This window comes from Lissotriton helveticus, chromosome 4_1 (genome assembly GCF_964261635.1).
Source record: "Lissotriton helveticus chromosome 4_1, aLisHel1.1, whole genome shotgun sequence".
Taxonomy (NCBI): Eukaryota; Metazoa; Chordata; class Amphibia; order Caudata; family Salamandridae; genus Lissotriton; species Lissotriton helveticus.
Window position 1 is genome coordinate 288,325,021 of NC_136063.1, and position 21,962 is coordinate 288,346,982.

Below are 21,962 nucleotides of genomic sequence, written 5' to 3' on the forward strand. Positions count from 1 at the left end.
ATAGTTTTTATTAACCTGCTAATATTGTTTAATCTTCTAAGGAGTTGCAGGCCCCCGAATTGGCACTGCGGACCACAGTGGTCCCTGGACCACAGGTTAAGAACCACTGATCTAAAAGATGTTCCATCTCAGGCGAGGTATCTGCCCCCCAAAACAGTTTGTGCAGTTACAGCATTAGGGCTGAGGGGGAACCCACAATACTTGTACCAGTTAACATTTAGTTCCGCTAGTCTGCCAATGTATTGTATGCCTTATGCTATCATGCCCAGCCCGAATGTCCCTTAGGTAAAGCAACATGTCATCTGCAAAGGCAAAATGGCATGTAATCTGTTGTCTAGAGAAATCTCCCAATGGACTTCATCTTAGCAGAGCTTAGTGGTGAAGGGATTCCTGGCAAGGGCAAAAAAAGCAGAAGGGACAGCGGGCATCTCTGGCATGTACCACTATGGACTGTAAAAGATGCAGAAATGAGTCTTCCAAACTTAGGAGGTAGCATAATTGTTGAGCAATTTAGTTAGGTTAAGTATTCCCTTACCAAACCTGAATTTAACAAGCACGTTTTACAGCTAAGCTGTCAAATGCCTTCTCTAGTCCAAGCCCCGGGCAGGCCAAGTGAGGAAATACGTCAGGAGTATTTGACCTATTAGAAAAACACCAATCAGGGTTCAGGCTTGGACATAATACCGAGATCAGCCTTGCTAAACATCCAGGATGATATACAAACAAACATCACTAGACCAAAACAAATCCTGTCTCCTAATACTTTTGGATTTATCAGCGGTGTTCGACACAGTCAGCCACAAACGCCTTAGAGAAACTCTTGAAATCAGAATGGGTCTATCAGGGACGTCTTTAACTGCTTCACCTCCTTCCTGCAGAACCGACAAAAAATAGTCAAAATTGGTAACATCCTATCTGACGTAGCGAATATCAAAAGTGGTGCTCCACAAGAATCTACAATTTCAACAGTGCTCTTCAATCTATACATGGAACCACTCACTGAAATCCTGAAACAATCAAACATCTCATACCACATGTATGTGGTTGATACTAAAAGCTACATCAAACTCTCCTCCCAAGAGTATATCCGGAGACCAGATGATACCTGAGGAAAACACAAGTCTGTCTGGCAGACAACCACCTAAAATTAAATCAGCAGAAACCCGAATGCATCCTTTTCTCCCCACCCCTCAGACCACAACAATCCCAACTGTAGTCCCAGAACCTCAAGTCGCTAAACTGCACCTCAACCATCTATGACTATGTAAAGACACTAGGCATCACACTAGACTCAAACCTAAATGAGTTAGCCAAGATGAGAGGAAATTCATTGTAAATAAAACCAGGATTGTAGCTAAGGAGGCTTTATTCCAATCTCTCTTAAAGACACGTCAAAGGTATCTTACATGCTTAGTCAATTGTGTGTATTTTATTTAGGATAAATTGTTCAAGAGTTGTGTTATAATACATTGAGCACCAGTGCCTTTAAACAGTGTTTATCAAAGCCATCTACATCCCTTACCTTTATGGAGACAGTGAAAGAATTGTGATTCATTATTTTGTGCAGGGCCTACAAGAACCACTTGGGCAGCACAGACTAAAGAGCAGTTTAATATGATGCATTTAGTTGGTTAGTAATTGGCATGTGACAATTATAAGGAGTTATCCTCCATACATGCTGGACTGAACCTCTTAATGGTGTTTATTGACTATAAATGGTTTTTCAGAGTTTGTTCAGTACTTTTTCTTTCCAAATATCATCACATTGAATCTAACTTATTTAAATCACACAGTTCTCAATTGTTTAATGCTTACTAATTGTGAGTCCTCTGTACTGTATTTTTTCCCATTATTCTCTCAAATGTCCAGACCACACGCACCCTATACACTAATATTCAACATCTTCTACTTGGCTGTGTCCTCCGTTTCTGTATAGGGATTTTCTATCCCTGAAAGGGTCCAAAAAGGCCACAGGTGTGGGAAAAGCTACAGATCAAACACCCCCCACCCCTCCGCAAGGCTTACAGTGAAGGGTCCCACGTGTCTCGATCTCTGTCTACATAGTGGGATCATAGACTCCATTTGAAAGATGCAATCTATGATGAGTCAAACATGTTCCCTCACAAAGAACTGCTGATGGGAACACCTAAGAATATGCTCCGTATTAAGGGATTCCACCTTTCTCAGAGAGAAATACTGACCATTTTTGTATGGGTTGGGGTTCTAGAAGGGCCTGGAGCTCTTACTGGAATAAGTTTGTTTAAGATATGCTGTCTTCTTTTTATACAGCAATTCTGCTTCTATATGCTTTAAACATGTTAGGTATAGAGTAGACAGCATTAAATTATTTTGAAATGTTATAGTCTTGCATTTGTTGATTTGACACTAAATAAAATGGGGAAAATATACAGGATCTTAAAGATTTTCTTTAAGGTTTTTACATAGTAGTGCATGAAAATACTGACACGGCAGGTCCAATACCGGTAAATGGGCAACGCTCCCAGTGTCTTATTTGGTTCTGTGCTTCTTAACTGCGCTTGTTCAGCTTTCCATTCTTCGGCCCACCTTGATTTTACTCCTTTTCTCTGTGGCTTGTTTCTGTACTGAGAGCAGACATACTGAGAGCAAACGTATTTTAGTCCCAGAAGTACTCCCCTTCCTTTTAGTCCCAGAAGTACTCCACTTCCTTTTAGTCCCAGAAGTACGACTTCTGCTTTACCTGGGCAAAACAAGATTCTCCCATGTCTTTGTTAGTATTTTCAATGGATGCGTTTCAGAGGTGCAGTCGCAAACAGAGAATGAGGCTTTCTGTTTTTCTCTTTATTTCTTTAAATTTTGGTGGCAGTTCCATAGGTTTCCTCTTTCCTCACTTTTTACTTTTACCCATTCTACCATTTTCATTGAGGGGTGTGGTTTCCTCTCTTCCGCTCTAATCTATAAATTCCACGCCCTACCTCGCAACACCACAACACATTTATTTTGATCTTTCCATTTTGCCCAGCTGCACTTCTTCTGTTACTACCAATCTCTTACTAAGATTGTATTTTAAGGACTTATTTAATGATTAAGCAACTCTTCGAAAACCATGAGAGGTTGTTGGTAGTTTTAAAGAGGCTTCAAGAGTCATTGACAATCAGTATGCTCAGTGTTTACTTTCAGTTTGAAGAAATGCCGATTAGCTGTCAAACAGAACTGACAGTAACTTTGCCAACGGGTTAAATTCTTAGGTCAGAGAGACATTATTTCACCCTTGTACAGATTTCCAATTGTAAATACCTGTGCCTCATCAGTCTCTCACTGGGAAATATATATATTTTTTTTCTCCGGGTCAGACAAGAAATAAAATGGTCATGCATCCCTTGCAGGCTCGGTTAGTCTTGGCACATTTCCGTGACAATTACATTTCAAAACAGCCAACTGGACACAAGACAATACATTTAAAAGGTGGTTAATAAGTGGTAAATATTTCTAATCAGTAATACATGTTATGGGTTTTAAAATATGTGTTATTTGTATCTAATAGTATCAATGGAATTTGTCATTTGAATAATATCTCAAGCATGTATGTAATTTTCCACGGGTCATATCACAAGAAAGCCAAATGCTACCACTGTACCTTGATATCCCCAGTTTCCTTATCTTTATACTGGACTCCAATAACACTGTCATTTTCTTCAAGCAATCGTGTCACTGTTCCTTCAATGAAATTTGTACTGAAAAAATAAGTAAGTAAATCCTTAGTGTTGTACATGAGTAGCCATTCTAATGCAGGTAAAATGTTACAACTGATACTTAGATAACTGAAAGACGTGTCCCTTCGACTTTGGTAGCAACTAACTGGCACTGGCTTACAGCCCTAGTTTCTGCTGTGCATACCTGTACTGGGTGGAGTGAGCCAAGAATATTATGTGGCCATAAGCCTCATTAAAAACAAGCATTTCTAACTCAATAGGTCTAGCGTCGGCAAGTCTGCCTTTTATTTATGTACTTATTTACAAGCATATGCAACAGACATTAAAAGAGAAAAAATAATAAAAAGTGTAAATGCTTCAACTTAAAAGTAGCATACATATGTTTGAAAAAAAACAAGTAAAGCACATTGAAAAAATAAATACGTTAAATGAAAGCAGAAATGTAAGGACAGATTGGATTACCAGCCCTGGCACTAAAGTGGACTACTTTCTAGGCTGATGTGCATATGTGCAAGAACTGAAGTGGACTACTTTCTTGATGGATGTGCCATCACTCAGAGTGAAGAAAGCCAATAGCTGAATTGGGCCGACCCACTGCCACAGGTTGTGGTGGGAGGAAGCAAAAAATAACTAACACCACAACAGACCAATGGACGAAGGAGGTTGACTGAATGACTTTCTATGTATATATTTATGTACAGGTTCTTTTTTTCAAACATGTGGTTGGCGAAACAACTAGAGCTGCCTCTAAGCTAGACCTAAAAGTAGTGTCTTCAGTTCTGGATGCAGCTTAGAACAGAAGCCTTTAACAACATTTCACCAGCTGCTACATATTTCTGTAGAGGGGTCTTCAATCCCTGGTAGGGCCCATGAAGGCCACAGGTGTAGGAGAAGGTACAGACCAAACCCTGTGGGGGCAATATTACCCAACCATGGCTGAGTGAAGGGTTGTAGGTGTCACTGTCTACATATTGGGTCCGCTGATCACTGTTTAAACGATGCAATCCATGACTGGGCTTTCTGTGAGGGGGTCTCATCCATGGGAGTTCCTCAGAACATACACGTTCCCTCACAAAGAACTGCTGATGGGGACATGTAAGAGTGCCCCGCCTATTTTAAAAATGTCCCTCAGTGCCACTACATAGGTCTGCAAGCTGATGTTGTAGTTGAAGTGTGCTACTGAATGGTCTCCAAATGGTAAAACCGGAGCAAAAGAATTACATCCATGCAGTGAAATAAACTATTCTGCGCAAACATGCCCATGCAGAATCTCTTGTGAGAATTAGCTTTTTTCCTCTTCTATTGTTGTGTTCTAACACAGAGTTATTGCATTTACAATAAAGTTAGACCTAAATAATGGTGAATCTCTACCTGGTTCACCCATATTCGCTTATCTGACATCTCCGGAGAGTTTAGAATACTGCAACATAATGGCTTCCTCACCCAGCATGAAAATAACACATTTCACCTATCCTCAGACCTCTACCTTGTTACCAAAAGTTGTATGCACTGAATCTGGGGGTCTGCGCAATCACATCCACTGATATCTCACTACAGGAGTCTTTGCCACTGATAAACAAGGACATCAGCGACTGTTGAGCTGGACCTGGGCTGAGAAAACTTAAATGGAACACTTGATGCTTTGAAACCAGAGATTGATCATAAAGAGTTAAAAGAGATTGCTTAGTACATTTTGGAAAATGTAACTAAACTGTAAGTAGCGTTCTGCTAAATTCTAAAGTAGGTTTGCTTTGTGACTAAAAATGGATTTTATAAAACACAATAAATGCAGCCTTACTTGGGTTCGGCCATAGCAACTCTACGGAGTCCCATGATAAAACGCCCATGATGAAATGCTCTCCCACATTGAAGCTGGTTGTCCTCAGACAAAGGGTAAGGGATTTCCACCTCCGAATTGGACTCTAGGTCATGTATGACATACCCATGTACAACATGTGCATCAAGTCCTTCCACTGCATCTGCAAAACAATTGTTTCAGATTAAGATTGAAATTAATCATGGTAACCTCATTAAATTTTGTAGAAACAAAACACTTTTTCGATGTATCAGACTATACTGATGCATTATAAATATGTGCATTTTGTAACTGTGACTTTGGTCTACTCACCGCCAAGACCCAGTTCCTTGAGAACTTGATAGCCACCAGGCTGCAAAAACTCTCCGACTATCCGGTCTGGCTCTTTCAAATCCCTCTCTATCACTGTCACCTTCCGTCCATCCCTTGACAACACTGCAGCGAAGGCAGAGCCTAGTACACCAGAACCAACAATGATAATGTCAGGATCATGTTGGGATGGCGAGATTGTGGGCAAAGTAGTATCTGCTTGGGCTGAATTGCAGTCATTCATTTCTATTTTGTTCTGTTGACAGAATAGTATATAAAAATTAAATCAACATATAACTTTACATTCATCACATTTCTATGCACATAATATAATAATTATCCTTTCAAGCAGTGTATTGTAACATCACATTAGTATTAAGTTGTAGGAAAACTTGATTGTAACAGCCTAATCTTGTGTCTTCCCCACTATTCTTTCTGCACAGTGGACAAAGTTCTCCTCCACAAGAGCCCTACATAATCCTCTAATGAACACTCCTGCAAATTATCACAAGGCCAGTTGGCTTTCAAACAGAAACACAGTTCTATACATATTGCGGAAATTGTTACTCAAGGCTGCCAAGGACACCTCACTGATATACTAGATCCACTCTCATCCACAACATAAAGCCTGACAATCAGAAACTTCTAATTTGCTCCAAGCCTCAATGCATCCAGGCAAATATACAGCCATTCTACCTGTTGGGATCACTACACTGGGATTCACTTTCTATTCGTTATCATCACTGCCTCTCTACATAATTTCTTAAAACACATCTCCTCTGTTGCAACATGGTCCAAGTGACTCCCATGACCATTGCCATACAGTAACAATATAAAGCTTAAATGATGTGTAACTCAGGTATGTAATCTACATTGAATGTTAATGTTTTTTCCATGCTGTTAACGGAACCCCACAGTACTGCTGTCTCACACCACTTGCAAACTGATTTTTGGTTTATGTAAACTACCATATCTCTCTAATGTTCTAAGGACTACTGCAGATGTTAACAGTTACTACAGATCATAATTACAATAAACAGCAATCAATAAAAAATGTTACAGGAGCACCATGTTGCACTCCTGTGCTCTCCTTCTGCACACTAAAGTAATATAATACCCTATGTAGACTGACATGCCATGGACTAATGCATTAGGTTGTTAAACAAAAGCTTGGAGCTAGTGCTCCCAGTGACTTGAATTCAAGAGGTAATCCTACATTAAATCTATATTATTTTTTGCGAAAGATGAATTTATTTTATATAGTTCATGCTGAAGTAATATTTCACCTATGATTGAACATTATATAGTAACCGCCTTTATGTTACAGGTCAGCATTAGAGAAACTGTGTCTCAAACCTTAAATTCTTATAGTCTCAAAAATGTTCAAAGGCCAGTAAGACACTTCCATGAGGCAATGCCCATTGCAGACAAACAGTGATCTGAAAATCTTGAGTATGAACCCAGCAAATTGGACTCAGTTTTCCATACTTTCTAAGTTGATAAATTAATTGCCATTACATTGAGTAATAGTTACCTCTGTTATTTACACCTCAACAAAATGGCAGGAGTGTGATATGAAAAAGCATATATCAAAATAAATTACTGTACCAAATCTCTGGCTTCAAATGGCACCTGCAATAATCATTTCTGGTTAGCAGAGTAAGGAGCTCAACAAGAGTTTTTCAGTAGAATGGATGGGAGAATTGTTTATGCTAAAAGCTTGATAGATTAAGAAAGTGTTCTAAATAATTGGTCCAAGTCGATGATTTACCTGCTCTCAGGAGCGAATCCCCGCCTGCCATGAGATTGTTTGGCTCTGATTGCCTCAGAAGGGTTCCAATACCCGGGCTTATATGTTACACGAGACCCCAAGGAATTCCTCAAAAGAAATATCCTCTCCCAGTTGGAGTGGTTAAGGGGAGACATGACGCATTGGGACAGCTTCCCACCAACGCTAATGAACAGGGTGGCCCTTTACAAAAAGATAAGACTGCCACAGTTTTTGTATGCCATGCAAAATAAACACTATAGAATTCCATCGGATGTATTTAGAAAAATAGATTGGGAGGTTTTTCGGTTATTATGTAGGTGGTCCCCCTAGAATAATGTTGGTCAAACTGCAAAGAGGGGACTAATATGGGGGCTGGCGGTCCCGGGATTTTAAAAATATTACTGAGCCTCACAACTCCTTGTAATTAATGAGTGGGTTATTGCCGACCACCAAAACCCTTCATACAGGAGAGATAGAAAGGCGATGGGATGTGGGGGACACGAGAATCTCCTTTATGAGCGAGGAGTGTCAGAGACATACCGCAGCATACATTGACGTTGGCCAGAGTTTGGAGAGATGCCACAAAATACCTGGGCTGGACTGCTAGACTCACTGGCTTGACGCCACTATGGCACAGTTGTTTATTGTCTGAAGTGGGGAGACTCAAGGAATTTAAGACATGTGTTCTGCTGGGCATAGAACACTTGGGTGATGTCAGGAGGGACCAAGCTATTATCCGATTTGAAGACCTAAGCCAAGAATACGTATTAGCAGACTCTGAGCGTTTTCAATACTTGCAGCTGGGTCATGCTCTTTGATGCCACATACAGGAAAAAGAGCAGCTGCCAGAGTTCTCCAGCCTGGAGGACCGAGTTACGGACATACTGTCAGATAAAGGGATGCCAGTGATCTAGCGTGACTTTGTCAATAACTCCTCCGACCCACTGGGGCCACTAAGAAGGGCATGGAAGGCGGACAGGACATGGGAAACCGTGACAATGAGGACCGGGCTGAGGCTCTTCAGAGCCAAAGAGACATAGCCATACACCCTTGTTTCAGAATGGTCCAACTGAAAATAACACACTGGTCCTACTGCTCAAAGATGCTACTGCATAGAACACGCAGGGTCTCGACTCTGCAGTGTAGGAGGGGATGTGGAGGTGATGGTACCTTTTTCCACATCCTCTGGGAGCACCTACTTATACAGAATTTCCAGGCTAAAACAACAGAGACAATGTCCTGGTAACGCGGTTGGGGGTGCCTTTGGATGCGAAATAGTTGATCCTGCGGATTACAAGGGAAACAACATGGTCTAGATACACGGAGATCTGGCTCAGATTCGAAGCCGGGTGGCCAAAAGGACTATTGTATACGGCATGGGGTGCTGTGGCGCCCCCAGATAATTGCGGACTGGAAATCGGACCTGGACTGGTGCCAGGGGGCAGAACAAGTGATATACAAAGCCAGAGGTTGTCCCGAAAAGTGGGAGAAAGCATGGGGGAGCCTGGCGACAGTACAAGGGATACGGATGAATGACGGGTTGGGATGACCTTCGGGAAGGGGGAAGGCAATCAGGGAAATGTATGTGTGCATTCCAAATGATATTGGGCAGTAAAAGTCCCACCCTTGAATGGATGGAAATGTTTATCCTGAAATGTACGAACCAAAGATTTATAGAAGGATAAAAACTGTTGACTCACTCTCTACTTTATGACGTATGAAGCTTATGTTCAATAAAAAAAGTTTACATTTATGTTTAAAAATGCATCACCTGTAGATCACAACATGCTTTTAAGTGATCAGGACTACAACAATATACAGGGTGAACCCTACAACCCTATGAACCAGGGCAATTTCAAAACAACAAATTGGTTTACTCAGGGGAAAGAAAAAGATGCATACAAATGGGTAGTAATATAGACAACAAAATGGTCCTATTGGCAATTTCCTATTGCCAAAAGGTAGTTGAACAAGTGTGTATCGTACCTATGGTCAAATTAATTAATCTATATGTATGGGAGACAAATGTATATCAGAGAGAAACACAACAATTACTTAAATGTGAAAGAATGTATTCATCAACATTTAGGGCCCGATGTAGGTAATAAGGAAATACCGATTCCTAAATAGCGAATTTTACCGATTCGGTATTTAGAAATCGGTATTTCAGATGTAGGTGAGAATTCGGTAAAAAATACAGAATTCTTAATATTCGTTATTACCGAATCGGTAATTGAGATTCCGTAATAATGAATACCTACCCATTCATTCATATGGGCTTGGAGGCCCATAGGAATGAATTTGAAGACATTCGGTATTACCAAGTCGGTATTACCGAATCGGTAATACCGGGAGGTATTTCAAGGGTGCCAGGGTGTCAAAAGGACACCATGTTGCACCCCTGAAATGTGCATGTGTGCAAATGTGGCACACATGCATGCCCCAAGGGCATGCATGCCCTTTCCGGACAAAATTACGGAGAAAGTGGTCAGTAGGACCCTCTTCAATCACCTGGAGAAGTACAAACTGTTGGAGGAGGCTCAGTCCGGCTTTCGGCCTGTCCACAGTACAGAGTCGGCGCTGGTGACCGTGATGGATGAACTTCGGTCGCGGGCAGACAGGGATCAGGCAGCGGATCTTATCCTGCTTGATTTGTCTGCTGCGTTCGACACGGTCAACCATGGGACTCTGTTGGGCAGGCTGGAGAAGGTGGGGGTGAAGGGTTGCGCCCTGCAATGGTTCCAATCTTTCCTTACGGGTCGAACGCAGGTGGTGTCCCTTCCTCCCTATCGGTCTGAACTGATTAACATCACACATGGGGTACCTCAAGGCACGGCAATCAGCCCGATTCTTTTTAACATATATATGAAACCTCTGATTGCGGTTGTCAAAGAGCATCGGATTAACATCACAAACTACGCCGACGACACGCAGCTCATTTTCTCATTGGAGGGAGAACAGTCTACCTCTATTGAGGAGTTCCACTGCTGCTTGCGTGACACGGCTCAGTGGCTGAAGGGCAACTCACTGCAATTTAATGCCGGTAAGACGGAGGTACTCTTCTGTTCTGCGGACAGGGTTCCCTCAGTGCTGCCAAGTAACTTTTGGCCTAACGATATGTCAACAGCAGTGAGACCAGTGGATAAGGTTCGCAACCTGGGCATTATGTTTAATAACAAGCTGACCATGGAGGCTCAAGTCACCAGGACGGTGGGAAGCTGCCTTGTGATCATCAGATCGTTATGTAAAATTCTTCCTCTACTACCTCCTCAAGCACGGGCACTAGTTGTTCAGAGTACAGTTTTGAGTAGACTGGACTATTCTAATGCTTTTTTGCTTGAATCTCCTAAGTCTCTCTTGGACAGACTTCTTAGAATTCAGTCGACCGCAGCTAAACTCGCTTTGGGCTGGTCTAGGCGGTCTTCGTCCTCCCGGGCCCTGGCAGAACTACATTGGCTTCCGGTGGGACAGAGAATTCAGTTCAAGTCCCTCTGTCTAGTGTTTAAAGCCCTGCACGGGATGGGTCCTGTCTCGTTGCAGAGGAAATTTGAGTGGTATGTTCCAGCCAGAAACCTTCGTTCCGCCTCGGCTAGATTAGTTAAGATCGCGAGGTTTAGGAAAGTCAGAACGGGCGGCAGAACCTTCACGGTTGCTGCGGCCAGGCTGTGGAACGGGCTTCCTCTGGAATTGAGACAGATCAGTGATCTCCTTCTTTTTAGAAGAAGGTTAAAAACTCTGCTGTTTCCTGAAAGTTCAGTTGCTGTTCTGTCCTGTATTAGCCTGCCCTTGTTGCTCTGTTGGTCGCCTTTTGCCATGTACTCTGAATTCTCCAGAGCCAGGATGCAGTCAGGTGATAGAGCGCTTTATAAATTAAATAAATAAATGAAATAAATAAATGTGTGCCACATGGCACATTTCAAAAAGTAAAAAAGTGCTTTTTGAAAGGAAATTGCTACTTACCACCAACTTGAAGTTGGTGGTAAATAGCGATTCCTTAAGGCTGAGGTGCACAGTTTTAAGTGCTACCTAAATTGCATTTAAGGAATCGGTATTACAGATTACTTAAATGCTAGGCCAATAAGGAATCGGTATTAAGGAATCAGTATTTACCGATTCCTTATTACCGATTCCTTCCCTACATCCCACATGGCTAAATACCGGTCGGTAACGGTAAAATTTAACGAATTTCATCATTACCAACCGGTATTTTACCAGCTACATCTGGCCCTTAATGTTTTAAACATCAGAGTAAATACATATATATTAATATTTCAATGCGTATTCTCAGGTTGCTCAAAGAGTAGTGCACAGAATAATGTGCGTAAAAGTGCTCATGTGCAGGGTGAAAAGGAAGAATGAAACAATCAAGCTAGGAAAAACATTTTTACAAATTAATAACCCGGACTAGTGTGGCTTTAGGATAGAGACGAGTGTATATAAGCTTGTTTGGAAAACAATTTTTACTTATCTATAAACCATAATGGGAGATAGTGTTCATTGAGTTAAGATTCAACATCCAATGTGGACTACTAGATCAATACAGGCTCAATTGTTGAAAATGTTGACATTTCGACCCAACTGTTAAGTTGAAGGGGGTTAACTGCCTCAGCATGCGAGTCTTCATCAGGACAGGGAGGAAGGGGTAGGGCAACCTAAATGAAATATACCATACTACAAGGATTGCTCTTCCAAGCACTCATATAAAAAGTCAATATTAGAGCGGTTAAGAGTTCTCCAGTAGTCGTGGTTCCTTTTGACAGTGTCCAAAGTTTATTATTCCATTGTAATCAAGTTCCAAATCAAAGAAATGCACATCCAACACGTGTTTCGTCTAGCCAGTACATGGCATTAGACTTCTTCAGGGCTGCAACCCAAATAACAATGTATAAGAACAGGTAATATGAACAATATGTATCTACAGTATTCTGTAGCACCTAAAAGTCTAGATATAGTAAGAAAGGGATACACCCTTCAACTAACCCTTGTACTCAATAGAAGTATATAGAAAATAAGGAGGAAAATAGGTCGAACCAAGTTCCCAACGCGATATCACCCAAGTGTGTATCACATGAATAATCCATGCAGTATACAACGTAACATAGCATAGCGCAAAAAAACGAGCAAAATGGCAGCTGGGCGAGAACGAACTTGAAGTGGTCAATGAGTATAAATACCTAGGAATAATCTTTCACAAAAAGGGCTTGTATGTCCAACAAAAAGAGGCAATTCAAAGGCGAGGGACCTCCTAGCAATCACCTTAAAAAATCTTAAAAATAAAATAACCGGTCCAAACCTCCTCCTGCTGCTCAAACTGCTCCGAGCGAAGCTATTACCAACGATAACCTATGGCAGTGAGGCTATGCGAGGGAAGGATGAAACAACCCTGGACAAAACGGTCTCTAAAGCGCTAAGAATAATATTCAGGCTTCCAAAATACACTTCACCAGCGGAACTAAGGCTCGAATTCGGATTACCTAACCAGGCAATAAACCGGAAGGGCGCGTATGTTAAAAGCTGGTATCGCTGGATCGCTGAACTCATTCCTATGGAAAGAAATATCAAGGAAAAACAACTCCCCCGCCATGACTTATCTTCAATCAGGATTCAGCATGTTAGCCCTGGAGAAAATCTGGGAGTCTGGACTTCCTTTTAACAACGTCAAAATCCTGGTCAATAAGACGATAAACCTCCTCTCAACTGAAAAAGATCAAGCAGACTTAAATAAGAGGGTCCACAGCTGGTTCGTGATTCAAAGTTATTCAAAATGTTCACCACAACCGTACCTAGGCACCAGCTTCTCCGGAACACAGAAGGAAAGCTTTTTGGCACTGAGGATGGGGATCTATCCTGTCAAAACCCATATGCCCCCATAGAAACGCTCATCTCCATCCACTCTCTGCAGAGTATGTGGAGAAACCAAAGAAGACATGCTGCATCTTCTGTGTATCTGCAAGTCTTTAGATCGGGAGAGGAGAGTGTTGATAAAGCCACATATAAATGAAATGCAGATCCGGTCGTGTAGACAGCAGTGAAGGAGTGCTTTGATGGGGCCAATGTTAGAATAGTTTGCAGTTTTGTCCGTTTTATGAAAGCAGAATTCAAGTACTTGTGGATTTAAAAGACAAATTTTCAAATGGACTAAAGTTGGTTTAATATATGGAACACTCGGTTTATGGTGATAAAGTTAATTGCTAGATAGTTGGTATATACACTTCACTGCTGTGCGGCTGGGTGCGGAACGAAACCTCGCTCCCCACATTCATGAATCATTTTATGAAAGAAGCACAAACAAAACTAGGCGCAGAAACTTGAGTATAAACAGGTGACCGCACATGACTATCACTTCGCATAGACACTAAGACCAGCGGGCCACGATTTAACAATCGACCATTAGATCTACGGACACAGGCGACGCCCTAAGCCTGGGACTCTTACACAGACTTCGCCTGAAAAATGAAGTTCCCTAAAAATGTTATTACATTTATTTTTAACTAGTTAATCTCTTGTTTTTAGAATACAGTGACCTTGTTTTTAAGGAAATATGAAATTGTGGTATATATGTCGTTTTTTTATAGTTGTACGGACTGCTAAGATTTTAATTAATCAAGCAATAAAGACTTACTTACTTACTAAATGAAATATAGAGATCAATTAGGCGGAGTGGTCTCTGGTAAAGAATGGGGCTCTCTGAAAAAAACACACCAGTCTGTATTGAGCTGTGGTTGAACAGTAGGGGACTGTACTGTATGCGTACAGACCCTCTAGGGGCCAGTGGTCCTTAGCTCCACATAACCAAAGCGGACTTATCTATAACACAAAAACAGATCATTATAATGGTGCCTGTTTAATTAATTTTAATGATCAAGTGTCTCCAGGGCGTATGAAGAACTTACGACCGCCGTGGTTATGTTCCCAAACATAGATCTGGAAACCTGTTCTAGGTAAAATGATTCCAAAGAACGGTCTAATTAATCACTGCTCGAAAATACATGGAAATGACATAATTGGAATGCGGTGATCCTCTGTGGAAAGACAAGAATAAAATACTGTATTGGACATTGCTGTGTCATACGCTACAGATAGAGACATTCCATAAGCGTGGAGCAGGGTCGGCTTACCTGAGAGTAACAGCCAAGCATCACTCGGCAGTACAAGGCACATTGGGGAGCCGCACAGATGTAACAGACTTGGACGTGCACGTTGGGATAATGTCAGAAGGCCCAGTGCATGATGGCATTGGCGCGCCTATGTCGGCCTCAATAGTAGAAACTCATGTGACCTCTCTAGCTTGTGTGTTAGCGTAAAGAAATACTGAAGGTCAGGTGCAGACGTTTGTGATAGATGTAACAGCACACTATATCCTCTTCCTGACATTGTATCCATAGTAAAATGTCAATTAGCTGTTCAACATAGACTGGAGGTTTTAACTCCGACAAGTACACAACAAATGAATACATGCATCAAACTAATGACAGCACACCCTCTATAAACTGAGGTGTTACTTAAGTTCTGAAAAGTCCCTTTTGGTGATAGTCCTGAAGTTTAAGTGAGCCAACTTCTCAGTCGCAACAGACAGGCATTTGAATTCCCTGCCATTTTTTTGTGTTGATAGTATTACTGCTTAATTTTAGCACACTAATAAAAACTAGGCTTTTACTTCTTGGCTAGAGTTTTGGCAGGTGTCGTTTTGCTTTTTTTGACTGGTAAATCTGAAAAGGTTTTGATAGCGCCAAGATACAAACAACAAATAGTGCAAACTTGTTTTAATGACATGAAGCTTGATGGCTATGAACCCCAACTTTCATCATATGCCAAGTCACTTAGATTCATCATGAATACGAACCCCACCCTCATGGAACACATTGCCAAAAAAACTAAGACGGCCTGGTTCGCCGCCGCCATTGCTCCTCCCGTGTCACACGGGAGGAGCAATGGCAAGTGATTACAACAATGGCGGCGGCGAATCTGGCCATTTGAATCGGGAGCGGTAATTCTCTGCGCTCCGCTTCTGGTACTCACCAGTCTCCAATACAGTTTTTCGTAAACTACATTATCTGGATTTTACCACAGCCGGGACGGAAGTAAAACCGGCGGAAAGTTTCTGTCTACGGGTCGTTAAACTGCCCGTTAGAGCCCTGATGAAGTCTAGGGTAACTCCCTGACGAAACACGTGTTGGCTGGGCACCAAAATAAACCTTAACTGGAAGACTACTTCAATCAACATTTCTCATTGTGCTTTTGTCCTGTGATTTTCTATTACGTACAGTATTTATACTATCAACCAAAGAACGTGTGCACAGATTCTTCGTATTTATTGCTTGTGGACTACGGTCTTTTTTGGAGGTTGTGGGTTTTCCTCTTTTCTGTGGTACCGTTCCAAATATTGTTCTTTCAAGAATCACGTTGACCTCTGGAGGCGCCACGACTTATCGCAATAATAATAACCCTTCCATTGTGTTTACCAATTTGAATGGGAGTGGCAGTGATGAAAAGGGCAAAGTCTCCTTTTTCCAATAGTTTATTTCCCTGCCCATGGAATGCAGTTGTTCAGCGATCCCAGAGCAGAAATACAGCACTAGGCCACTAGCTAATTGTTTGCAGGGTTCAGCACCTTCCCTCCGGCATAGTGGGGGAAAACCCCTCACCCCTCCTCCCAAAAAACAAAATCGGTGTTTGAGCACTTGGATGTGTGCTTGCTATGAAGCACAACAGCTAGAAACTTCAGCAGAGTGCTTCCTTGAAGAGGGGCTGGGAGAGAGGACTAGGGCTGATCACTAGTTTAATAGTGCTCGGTGACACCAGAAAACACAATTGGTTGTGCTCAAGATCTGGGGATCTGTAACCCATTCAGGACGTTAGTGGTAGGGGAGACCTGGCTCTGTCAAGAGTTCTTGAAAGTAAATAAGTGTACAGCTTGGGTCATTAATACCTCTTTCCTCCCCAATTGTTAGGCAGCCTCGTTAAGGAAAGCAGACTGACAGTGAACAATTGCTATAGCATTATTTTAAGAGGTACAAAACCTCAAATACTGACAGCACTCTCACAGTCCTTGCAGACTAGCATCCCTACACTGCCAGAAGCATTCTGACATCTGTTACAGAATACTAGTCATACGCTACAAGAAGCATTCTCACACCCCTCACATACGAGCAGTCTAGCAGTAGCGACTGCACTCTCACACTCCAGTCAAATAGTCATGCACTTCCAATAGCACTCATATCACTCAAAGAGTAGCAGTATCACACTACCAACAGCCAACGGCGGTTTCTCCACGGGGGACTGCAATGCACCAAAGACTCATATGTGAGATCATAGATCCCTCTGGTAAACAGAAACCATAAGAAACGTGAGTATTTAAAATAAATGAAGCATTTTCAGGAAAACCATCACCGAACCTGTGAACAAATCTCTGAATCACTGGTGCACAAAAAAAGAATAATCCCGTGTCGCATGTGCATGCCCTAACGGCATGGGGTACAAGCAAAGTTAATCATCGATTTAAAAATAAGTTCCACCAAGGTGAGTATAGTGTGTAACGACGCTAGCGCCATCCAGAAGATGACGGGTTCCCCGAAGGGGTAACTTACTTGTACTGAGGTGTAATCGGTTCCGCGAGGGAAAGCCGACATGTAAGCGGGTAGTCGATAGAGTGCAAAGTGGAAGGGGATTCTTGACACCTATCAATCCCAAACCTCCTGTACTATATATGTTGCCGAAGATGCACAAGCATCCGACCAAACCTCCCTTTCGTCCCATTGTATCCACCAGAGGCAGCATTCATCAGAACACAGGGAAATTTCTGGATAGGTATCTACAACCTTTTGTATTGGAAACAAAGTCACATGTTCGTGACACTACACCCTTCCACTTTGCACTCTATCGACTACCTGCTTACATGTCGGCTTTCCCTCGCGGAACCGATTACACCTCAGTACAAGTAAGTTACCCCTTCGGGGAACCCGTCATCTTCTGGGTGGCGCTAGCGTCGTTACACACTATACTCACCTTGGTGGAACTTATTTTTAAATCGATGATTAACTTCGCTTGTACCCCATGCCGTTAGGGCATGCGCATGCGACACGGGATTATTCTTTTTTTGTGCACCAGTGATTCAGAGATTTGTTCACAGGTTCGGTGATGGTTTTCCTGAAAATGCTTCATTTATTTTAAATACTCACGTTTCTTATGGTTTCTGTTTACCAGAGGGATCTATGATCTCACATATGAGTCTTTGGTGATTCTTACCTGGGTGATTTTTTCTGAAACATGGTTTTTCTCGAGTATGGGTGTTTCTATACTTATGTATATATTTATGACGTTTTATGAGTATGTATTGCATTTATGAGAACTGTGTATCTCAACATCATTCATTTGGATTGTTTTTTGTAGAGTATTCCCCTGAGGAAGGGCGGTGCCCGAAATGCATCGGGATGTGTTAACATTACTGAATAACTGTTTCTAATGAACAAGGATATGATATCGAATATTCTAATGATGGATTGGTGAATCAACCAATGGTGAAAAATAAAATGATATGAACATTTGAAGGATTTCTTTCACATACTATAAGAATAACTTTGGAATTTAATCAATAAGACCTGACTGGTCTTCTCTGTAGTGCTCGGAGTTGCTTTCTCCTTGTTGAGAGGGCTTTGCATTAGATCATTGCTATTGAAACAAACTTTGTATGAAGAGTAGAAATGTGTTTATTAATGTGTTTTATTTATGCCACATTTTCATTTAAAACACCATATTAGACAAGATGGATGCATCATTGTCACTTACTCCTACTTCCCCCTACGTACAGAGCACAGTCAATCTACTGTGTAGTAGTTTATTTCCACAGTTATGATTATATTGCTTTCGATTATTTTTTCTCAGTTCTATGTAAACTTGCAGGTCTCTTTTGCTGCCTTCTGCTGTGACCAGTAGTCAATTAATTTGCATTCATGGAAAGTCCTACTGTTTAAATTATTCGTATTAGTTAGATTATCTCTAGATGAAATTAGCATAAAGGGTGTTGAATAGGTTTTTCAGAAAAGGGATGGTGCTTCTGTATTAAGGTAATGACAAGTATTATTCTTGTGTTCTGATTTACCAAATAAATTATACTTTTTCCCACATCAAGATGATATCGTAGTTTTTCTAACTTGGTATGCAGGAAATATGCATAAGAACCTCTTAATGGGATGTTAGGGTGGGCCACAAGACTTTCATATCCTACTCGGAATGATGTCCAACTTCCTTCTAATGTTGCTGCTCATGTGGGACTTACAATAATTCATGATTTGTTTATACTCTGCATAATTAAGTATTTGAAAGCCTTGAAAGCATGGACCTTGCATTGCTTGTTTTTTAATTTTGTAATAAGACCCATTAATGTTTTTGATCTGCAACTCAATTATTGAGTGGGCCTCATTATTTATTTGAACTTTTTTCTCTGCTCATTGATGTTTAGGGGGTGCCCTGATGCGCAATTTAATCTGTGGGAGAACTCAAGGAGGTACATTTTGGTGTATATAAATGTTTGCGTCGGTTCTGCTCCCACGGCTGTTACAAATTTCTCGAAGTATTTCCACCTCAACCCCACAAACTCACGTGCTTTCAGTTATTAGCCACACCTTTTGGCTTCGTCTGTGTTTCTTTAGTTAGTGGTGTGCCTATTCGATGGGGCAATACACGTATTCCAGGTAGGAGAATCGTGCATTCAAAGTTACAGCGTCAGGACTTTTCTATTAGGACTGTAGTAGGACGGTACAAGCGCTTTCAGTATGTTAGTCATACACTTAAAAAGAAAGGACAAAGACTTTTAGTAAGAAAGCATATACTAAATAGGGCAGCATCCACACTTTGCAACAGTGCAGCAGTACTTTTATTCAGAAATGACTGGTGCAGGACATTCATGCATTTTAGAGTCAGTGTCAGCACTTTTTGGGTGAGGGCCAAACCACATTTAAGAGAATAGTATCATGCCTTTTCAGCAGGAAAGGTGCTCAATAAATGAAACAGGGGGAGCACATCTCAAATACATTTAACGTTTCTGTACTAACATGTTTAGCAGACATGTACTACGTTCAAAGGGTCATCATTACCATCACTTTTCATGAAACGGCGGTATGTTTAATTGCTTTTCTACCAATCCTCCTGGTGAACGGTACCGCCATCGCACCGCAGTTCATGTAATAATGACACTAACTCTTAAAAGGTGTAACAAGCAGTAACATTCAATATATATCCCTATAACAGGCAATATCACCAACAAAATCGTTCTGGAGTAGTAAATTCGCACTCGTGTTCTGCCATCCATCCCTGAAAGAAGACAACTGACAGTCTAAACCTACCTTGGTGGAGCGTGAACTCTGACTCGTCTGCGCCGTGGGTTTGGAGCTGAAGAGGCCTCCGAAGGGAAAAGCCCCAAGCACCTGGGAAAGCCTCCCGGGCGGCGAGGGCTTCTGCGGAGCCGCGCCGCCCCGGTAGCGGTAGGACAGCAGCAGCCCCAGCGAGCAGAAGAGCCCGGCGGCCAGCAGCAGCTCCGGGTGCGCATAGCCCAGCAGCAGGTCGCACTTCTTGTACACGTAGGTGAAGGTGGCGATGCCGAGGAAGGTCCACATGCTGCGGGCTGCCACACAGACTACCTCCAAGGCAGGGCGACCGGGGTGCAGCGAGCTCAGTGACCGCAGGCTACAAGTGGCCCCCTCTCTGGACGTCCAAGTGAAGATGCAAGCAGGCGCCCTCCTTTCTTCCCGGTGCAATAAATAGATGCCTCCTTTCCACCAAATGCGAGCGGTCCTTCAGGGTGCAGGCAGTGGTAGTATGCAGGTGTATATTCTGGAGTTTTCGCTCAGTGTGCGGGCGTCCTTCCCTCACTCTTCTCTTGTGCTTAGTGCTTTCTTAATTAATATATTACACTTGTGCTCTCGCTGGAGATCCGCATTGGGTGAGCTCTTACCCCTGTCCGTCTGTTATCTCGGCTGAGAGGAAATGCCTGTTTTAGGAATAATTGCTAGCTAGCGATACACCTACTTAGTGGGGTGGCAGCTGTTTCTTTCGAGTTAATGGATGGAGATCTTATTTAGAATGGATTCGCGTTGAAATGAAATGGAGCTAGTGATGAATAATAATATCTGTACTAATTTGAGGTATTTTTGATGAGGTGGTGTGGGCTATCCCACCTATGCCGGCTGCTGCTGCCTCTTTAGGTGGGGTGATGGAGGATGCTGCAGATCACGAGAAAGCCCTCTGGCGACACGGGAGCCTATAAACGCTCCTCTGGTCCTCATGAACGCCGCCCTACGGTTCATTAGCAGGTAGAGGGGCGGGGCCACGCGCAATACTCATTACCATACACGTACAGTACAGTCCAGTTATTTTCTTTAACGGACCGCGCGTCCTCAGCCCATCGCGAGCCCTGTGCTAATCCTAATAGCCTGTCATTTTATAACAACCGCCCTCTCCTCATTGATTCACTTTGCTCGACCAATTGCAGATGGGCGCCCCGTGTGGGTTGAGCTCACGCTATCTGGACGTCAGCCAATGAGGTGTTCGAGCTAGACAACGGGGGCTGGTCGTGTGATGTGACGCATGCTGAGGGCGGCGACGGCGGACGTTGAGGGGGTTGGTTGATGTTCGGATACTTTTCGTGACAGTTTTGTGGGAGGAGCGTTCTGAAAACGAATACGCCCATCGCTTTAATATCTCAGGTCGTCATAAATGTGTGCAGTCTTCTTGAGGTGTGTTTTTCCATATACTGAAGCCGTTTGTAACAAAATTAAAAGTCGCTTGACAGCGCGGGTGACCCAGTCGGTGTTGTGTAAAAAAAAAAAAGGAGGGACGGAATGTAGGAGCAGAAAAAAGAAAGCTAGAAAAGAAGAAAAGAGAACAAGCATTTGCAATGCAATAAATCTCGCATTTACACGAGTTTGAGCTATTGGCATTGTAAATGACAATGCCCTTTGTTTATGTTTTGCTTTTTGATACATATGTAAGCATAATTGTTATTTACAAATGCCAATAGCTTAAACTCTCGTAAATGTCTAAAGTAAACTCTCGGGAACCAGATGACGTTCCAGGCATACATTTATTCGTAAGGACAACACACCCTATGCTTGTGTGTACAGCCTGTGCTGGGAGCCAAATACCTCAACTGTCAACTGTCATACAGAATTCCCCAGCTGTCAACATTCCAGCTGGCTAAGGACCAATAGCGCGCAGGGAAACAGCACGCGCAGGGAGGGTAGGGGAAAGAGAGAAAGGGTTAAGACACAACACATCTCCTTCCCTAAATAACAAAGCAATGGGGTTAAGTAGCACTAACATAGTATATATAACACAGTACTAATCACAAACAAAGTCTTTGTATTTGCAGGGTTTGCTC

General features: G+C 42.2%; 1 protein-coding gene across 1 annotated transcript in view; it reads right to left on the reverse strand.

Moving 5' to 3' along the window:
- SQLE (squalene epoxidase) overlaps positions 1-20,998 on the reverse strand; it is a 136,790-nt gene extending 115,792 nt beyond the window's left edge. The window contains exons 1-4 of the mRNA XM_078686784.1: positions 19,930-20,998; positions 5,821-6,073; positions 5,491-5,671; positions 3,617-3,713 (exon numbers count right to left, since the gene is read on the reverse strand). Coding sequence (XP_078542910.1) covers positions 3,617-3,713; positions 5,491-5,671; positions 5,821-6,073; positions 19,930-20,199 — 801 coding nt within the window. The 5' untranslated portion in view covers positions 20,200-20,998. The remainder of the gene's footprint in view (positions 1-3,616; positions 3,714-5,490; positions 5,672-5,820; positions 6,074-19,929) is intronic.
- Between the last annotated feature and the right edge of the window lie 964 nt (positions 20,999-21,962).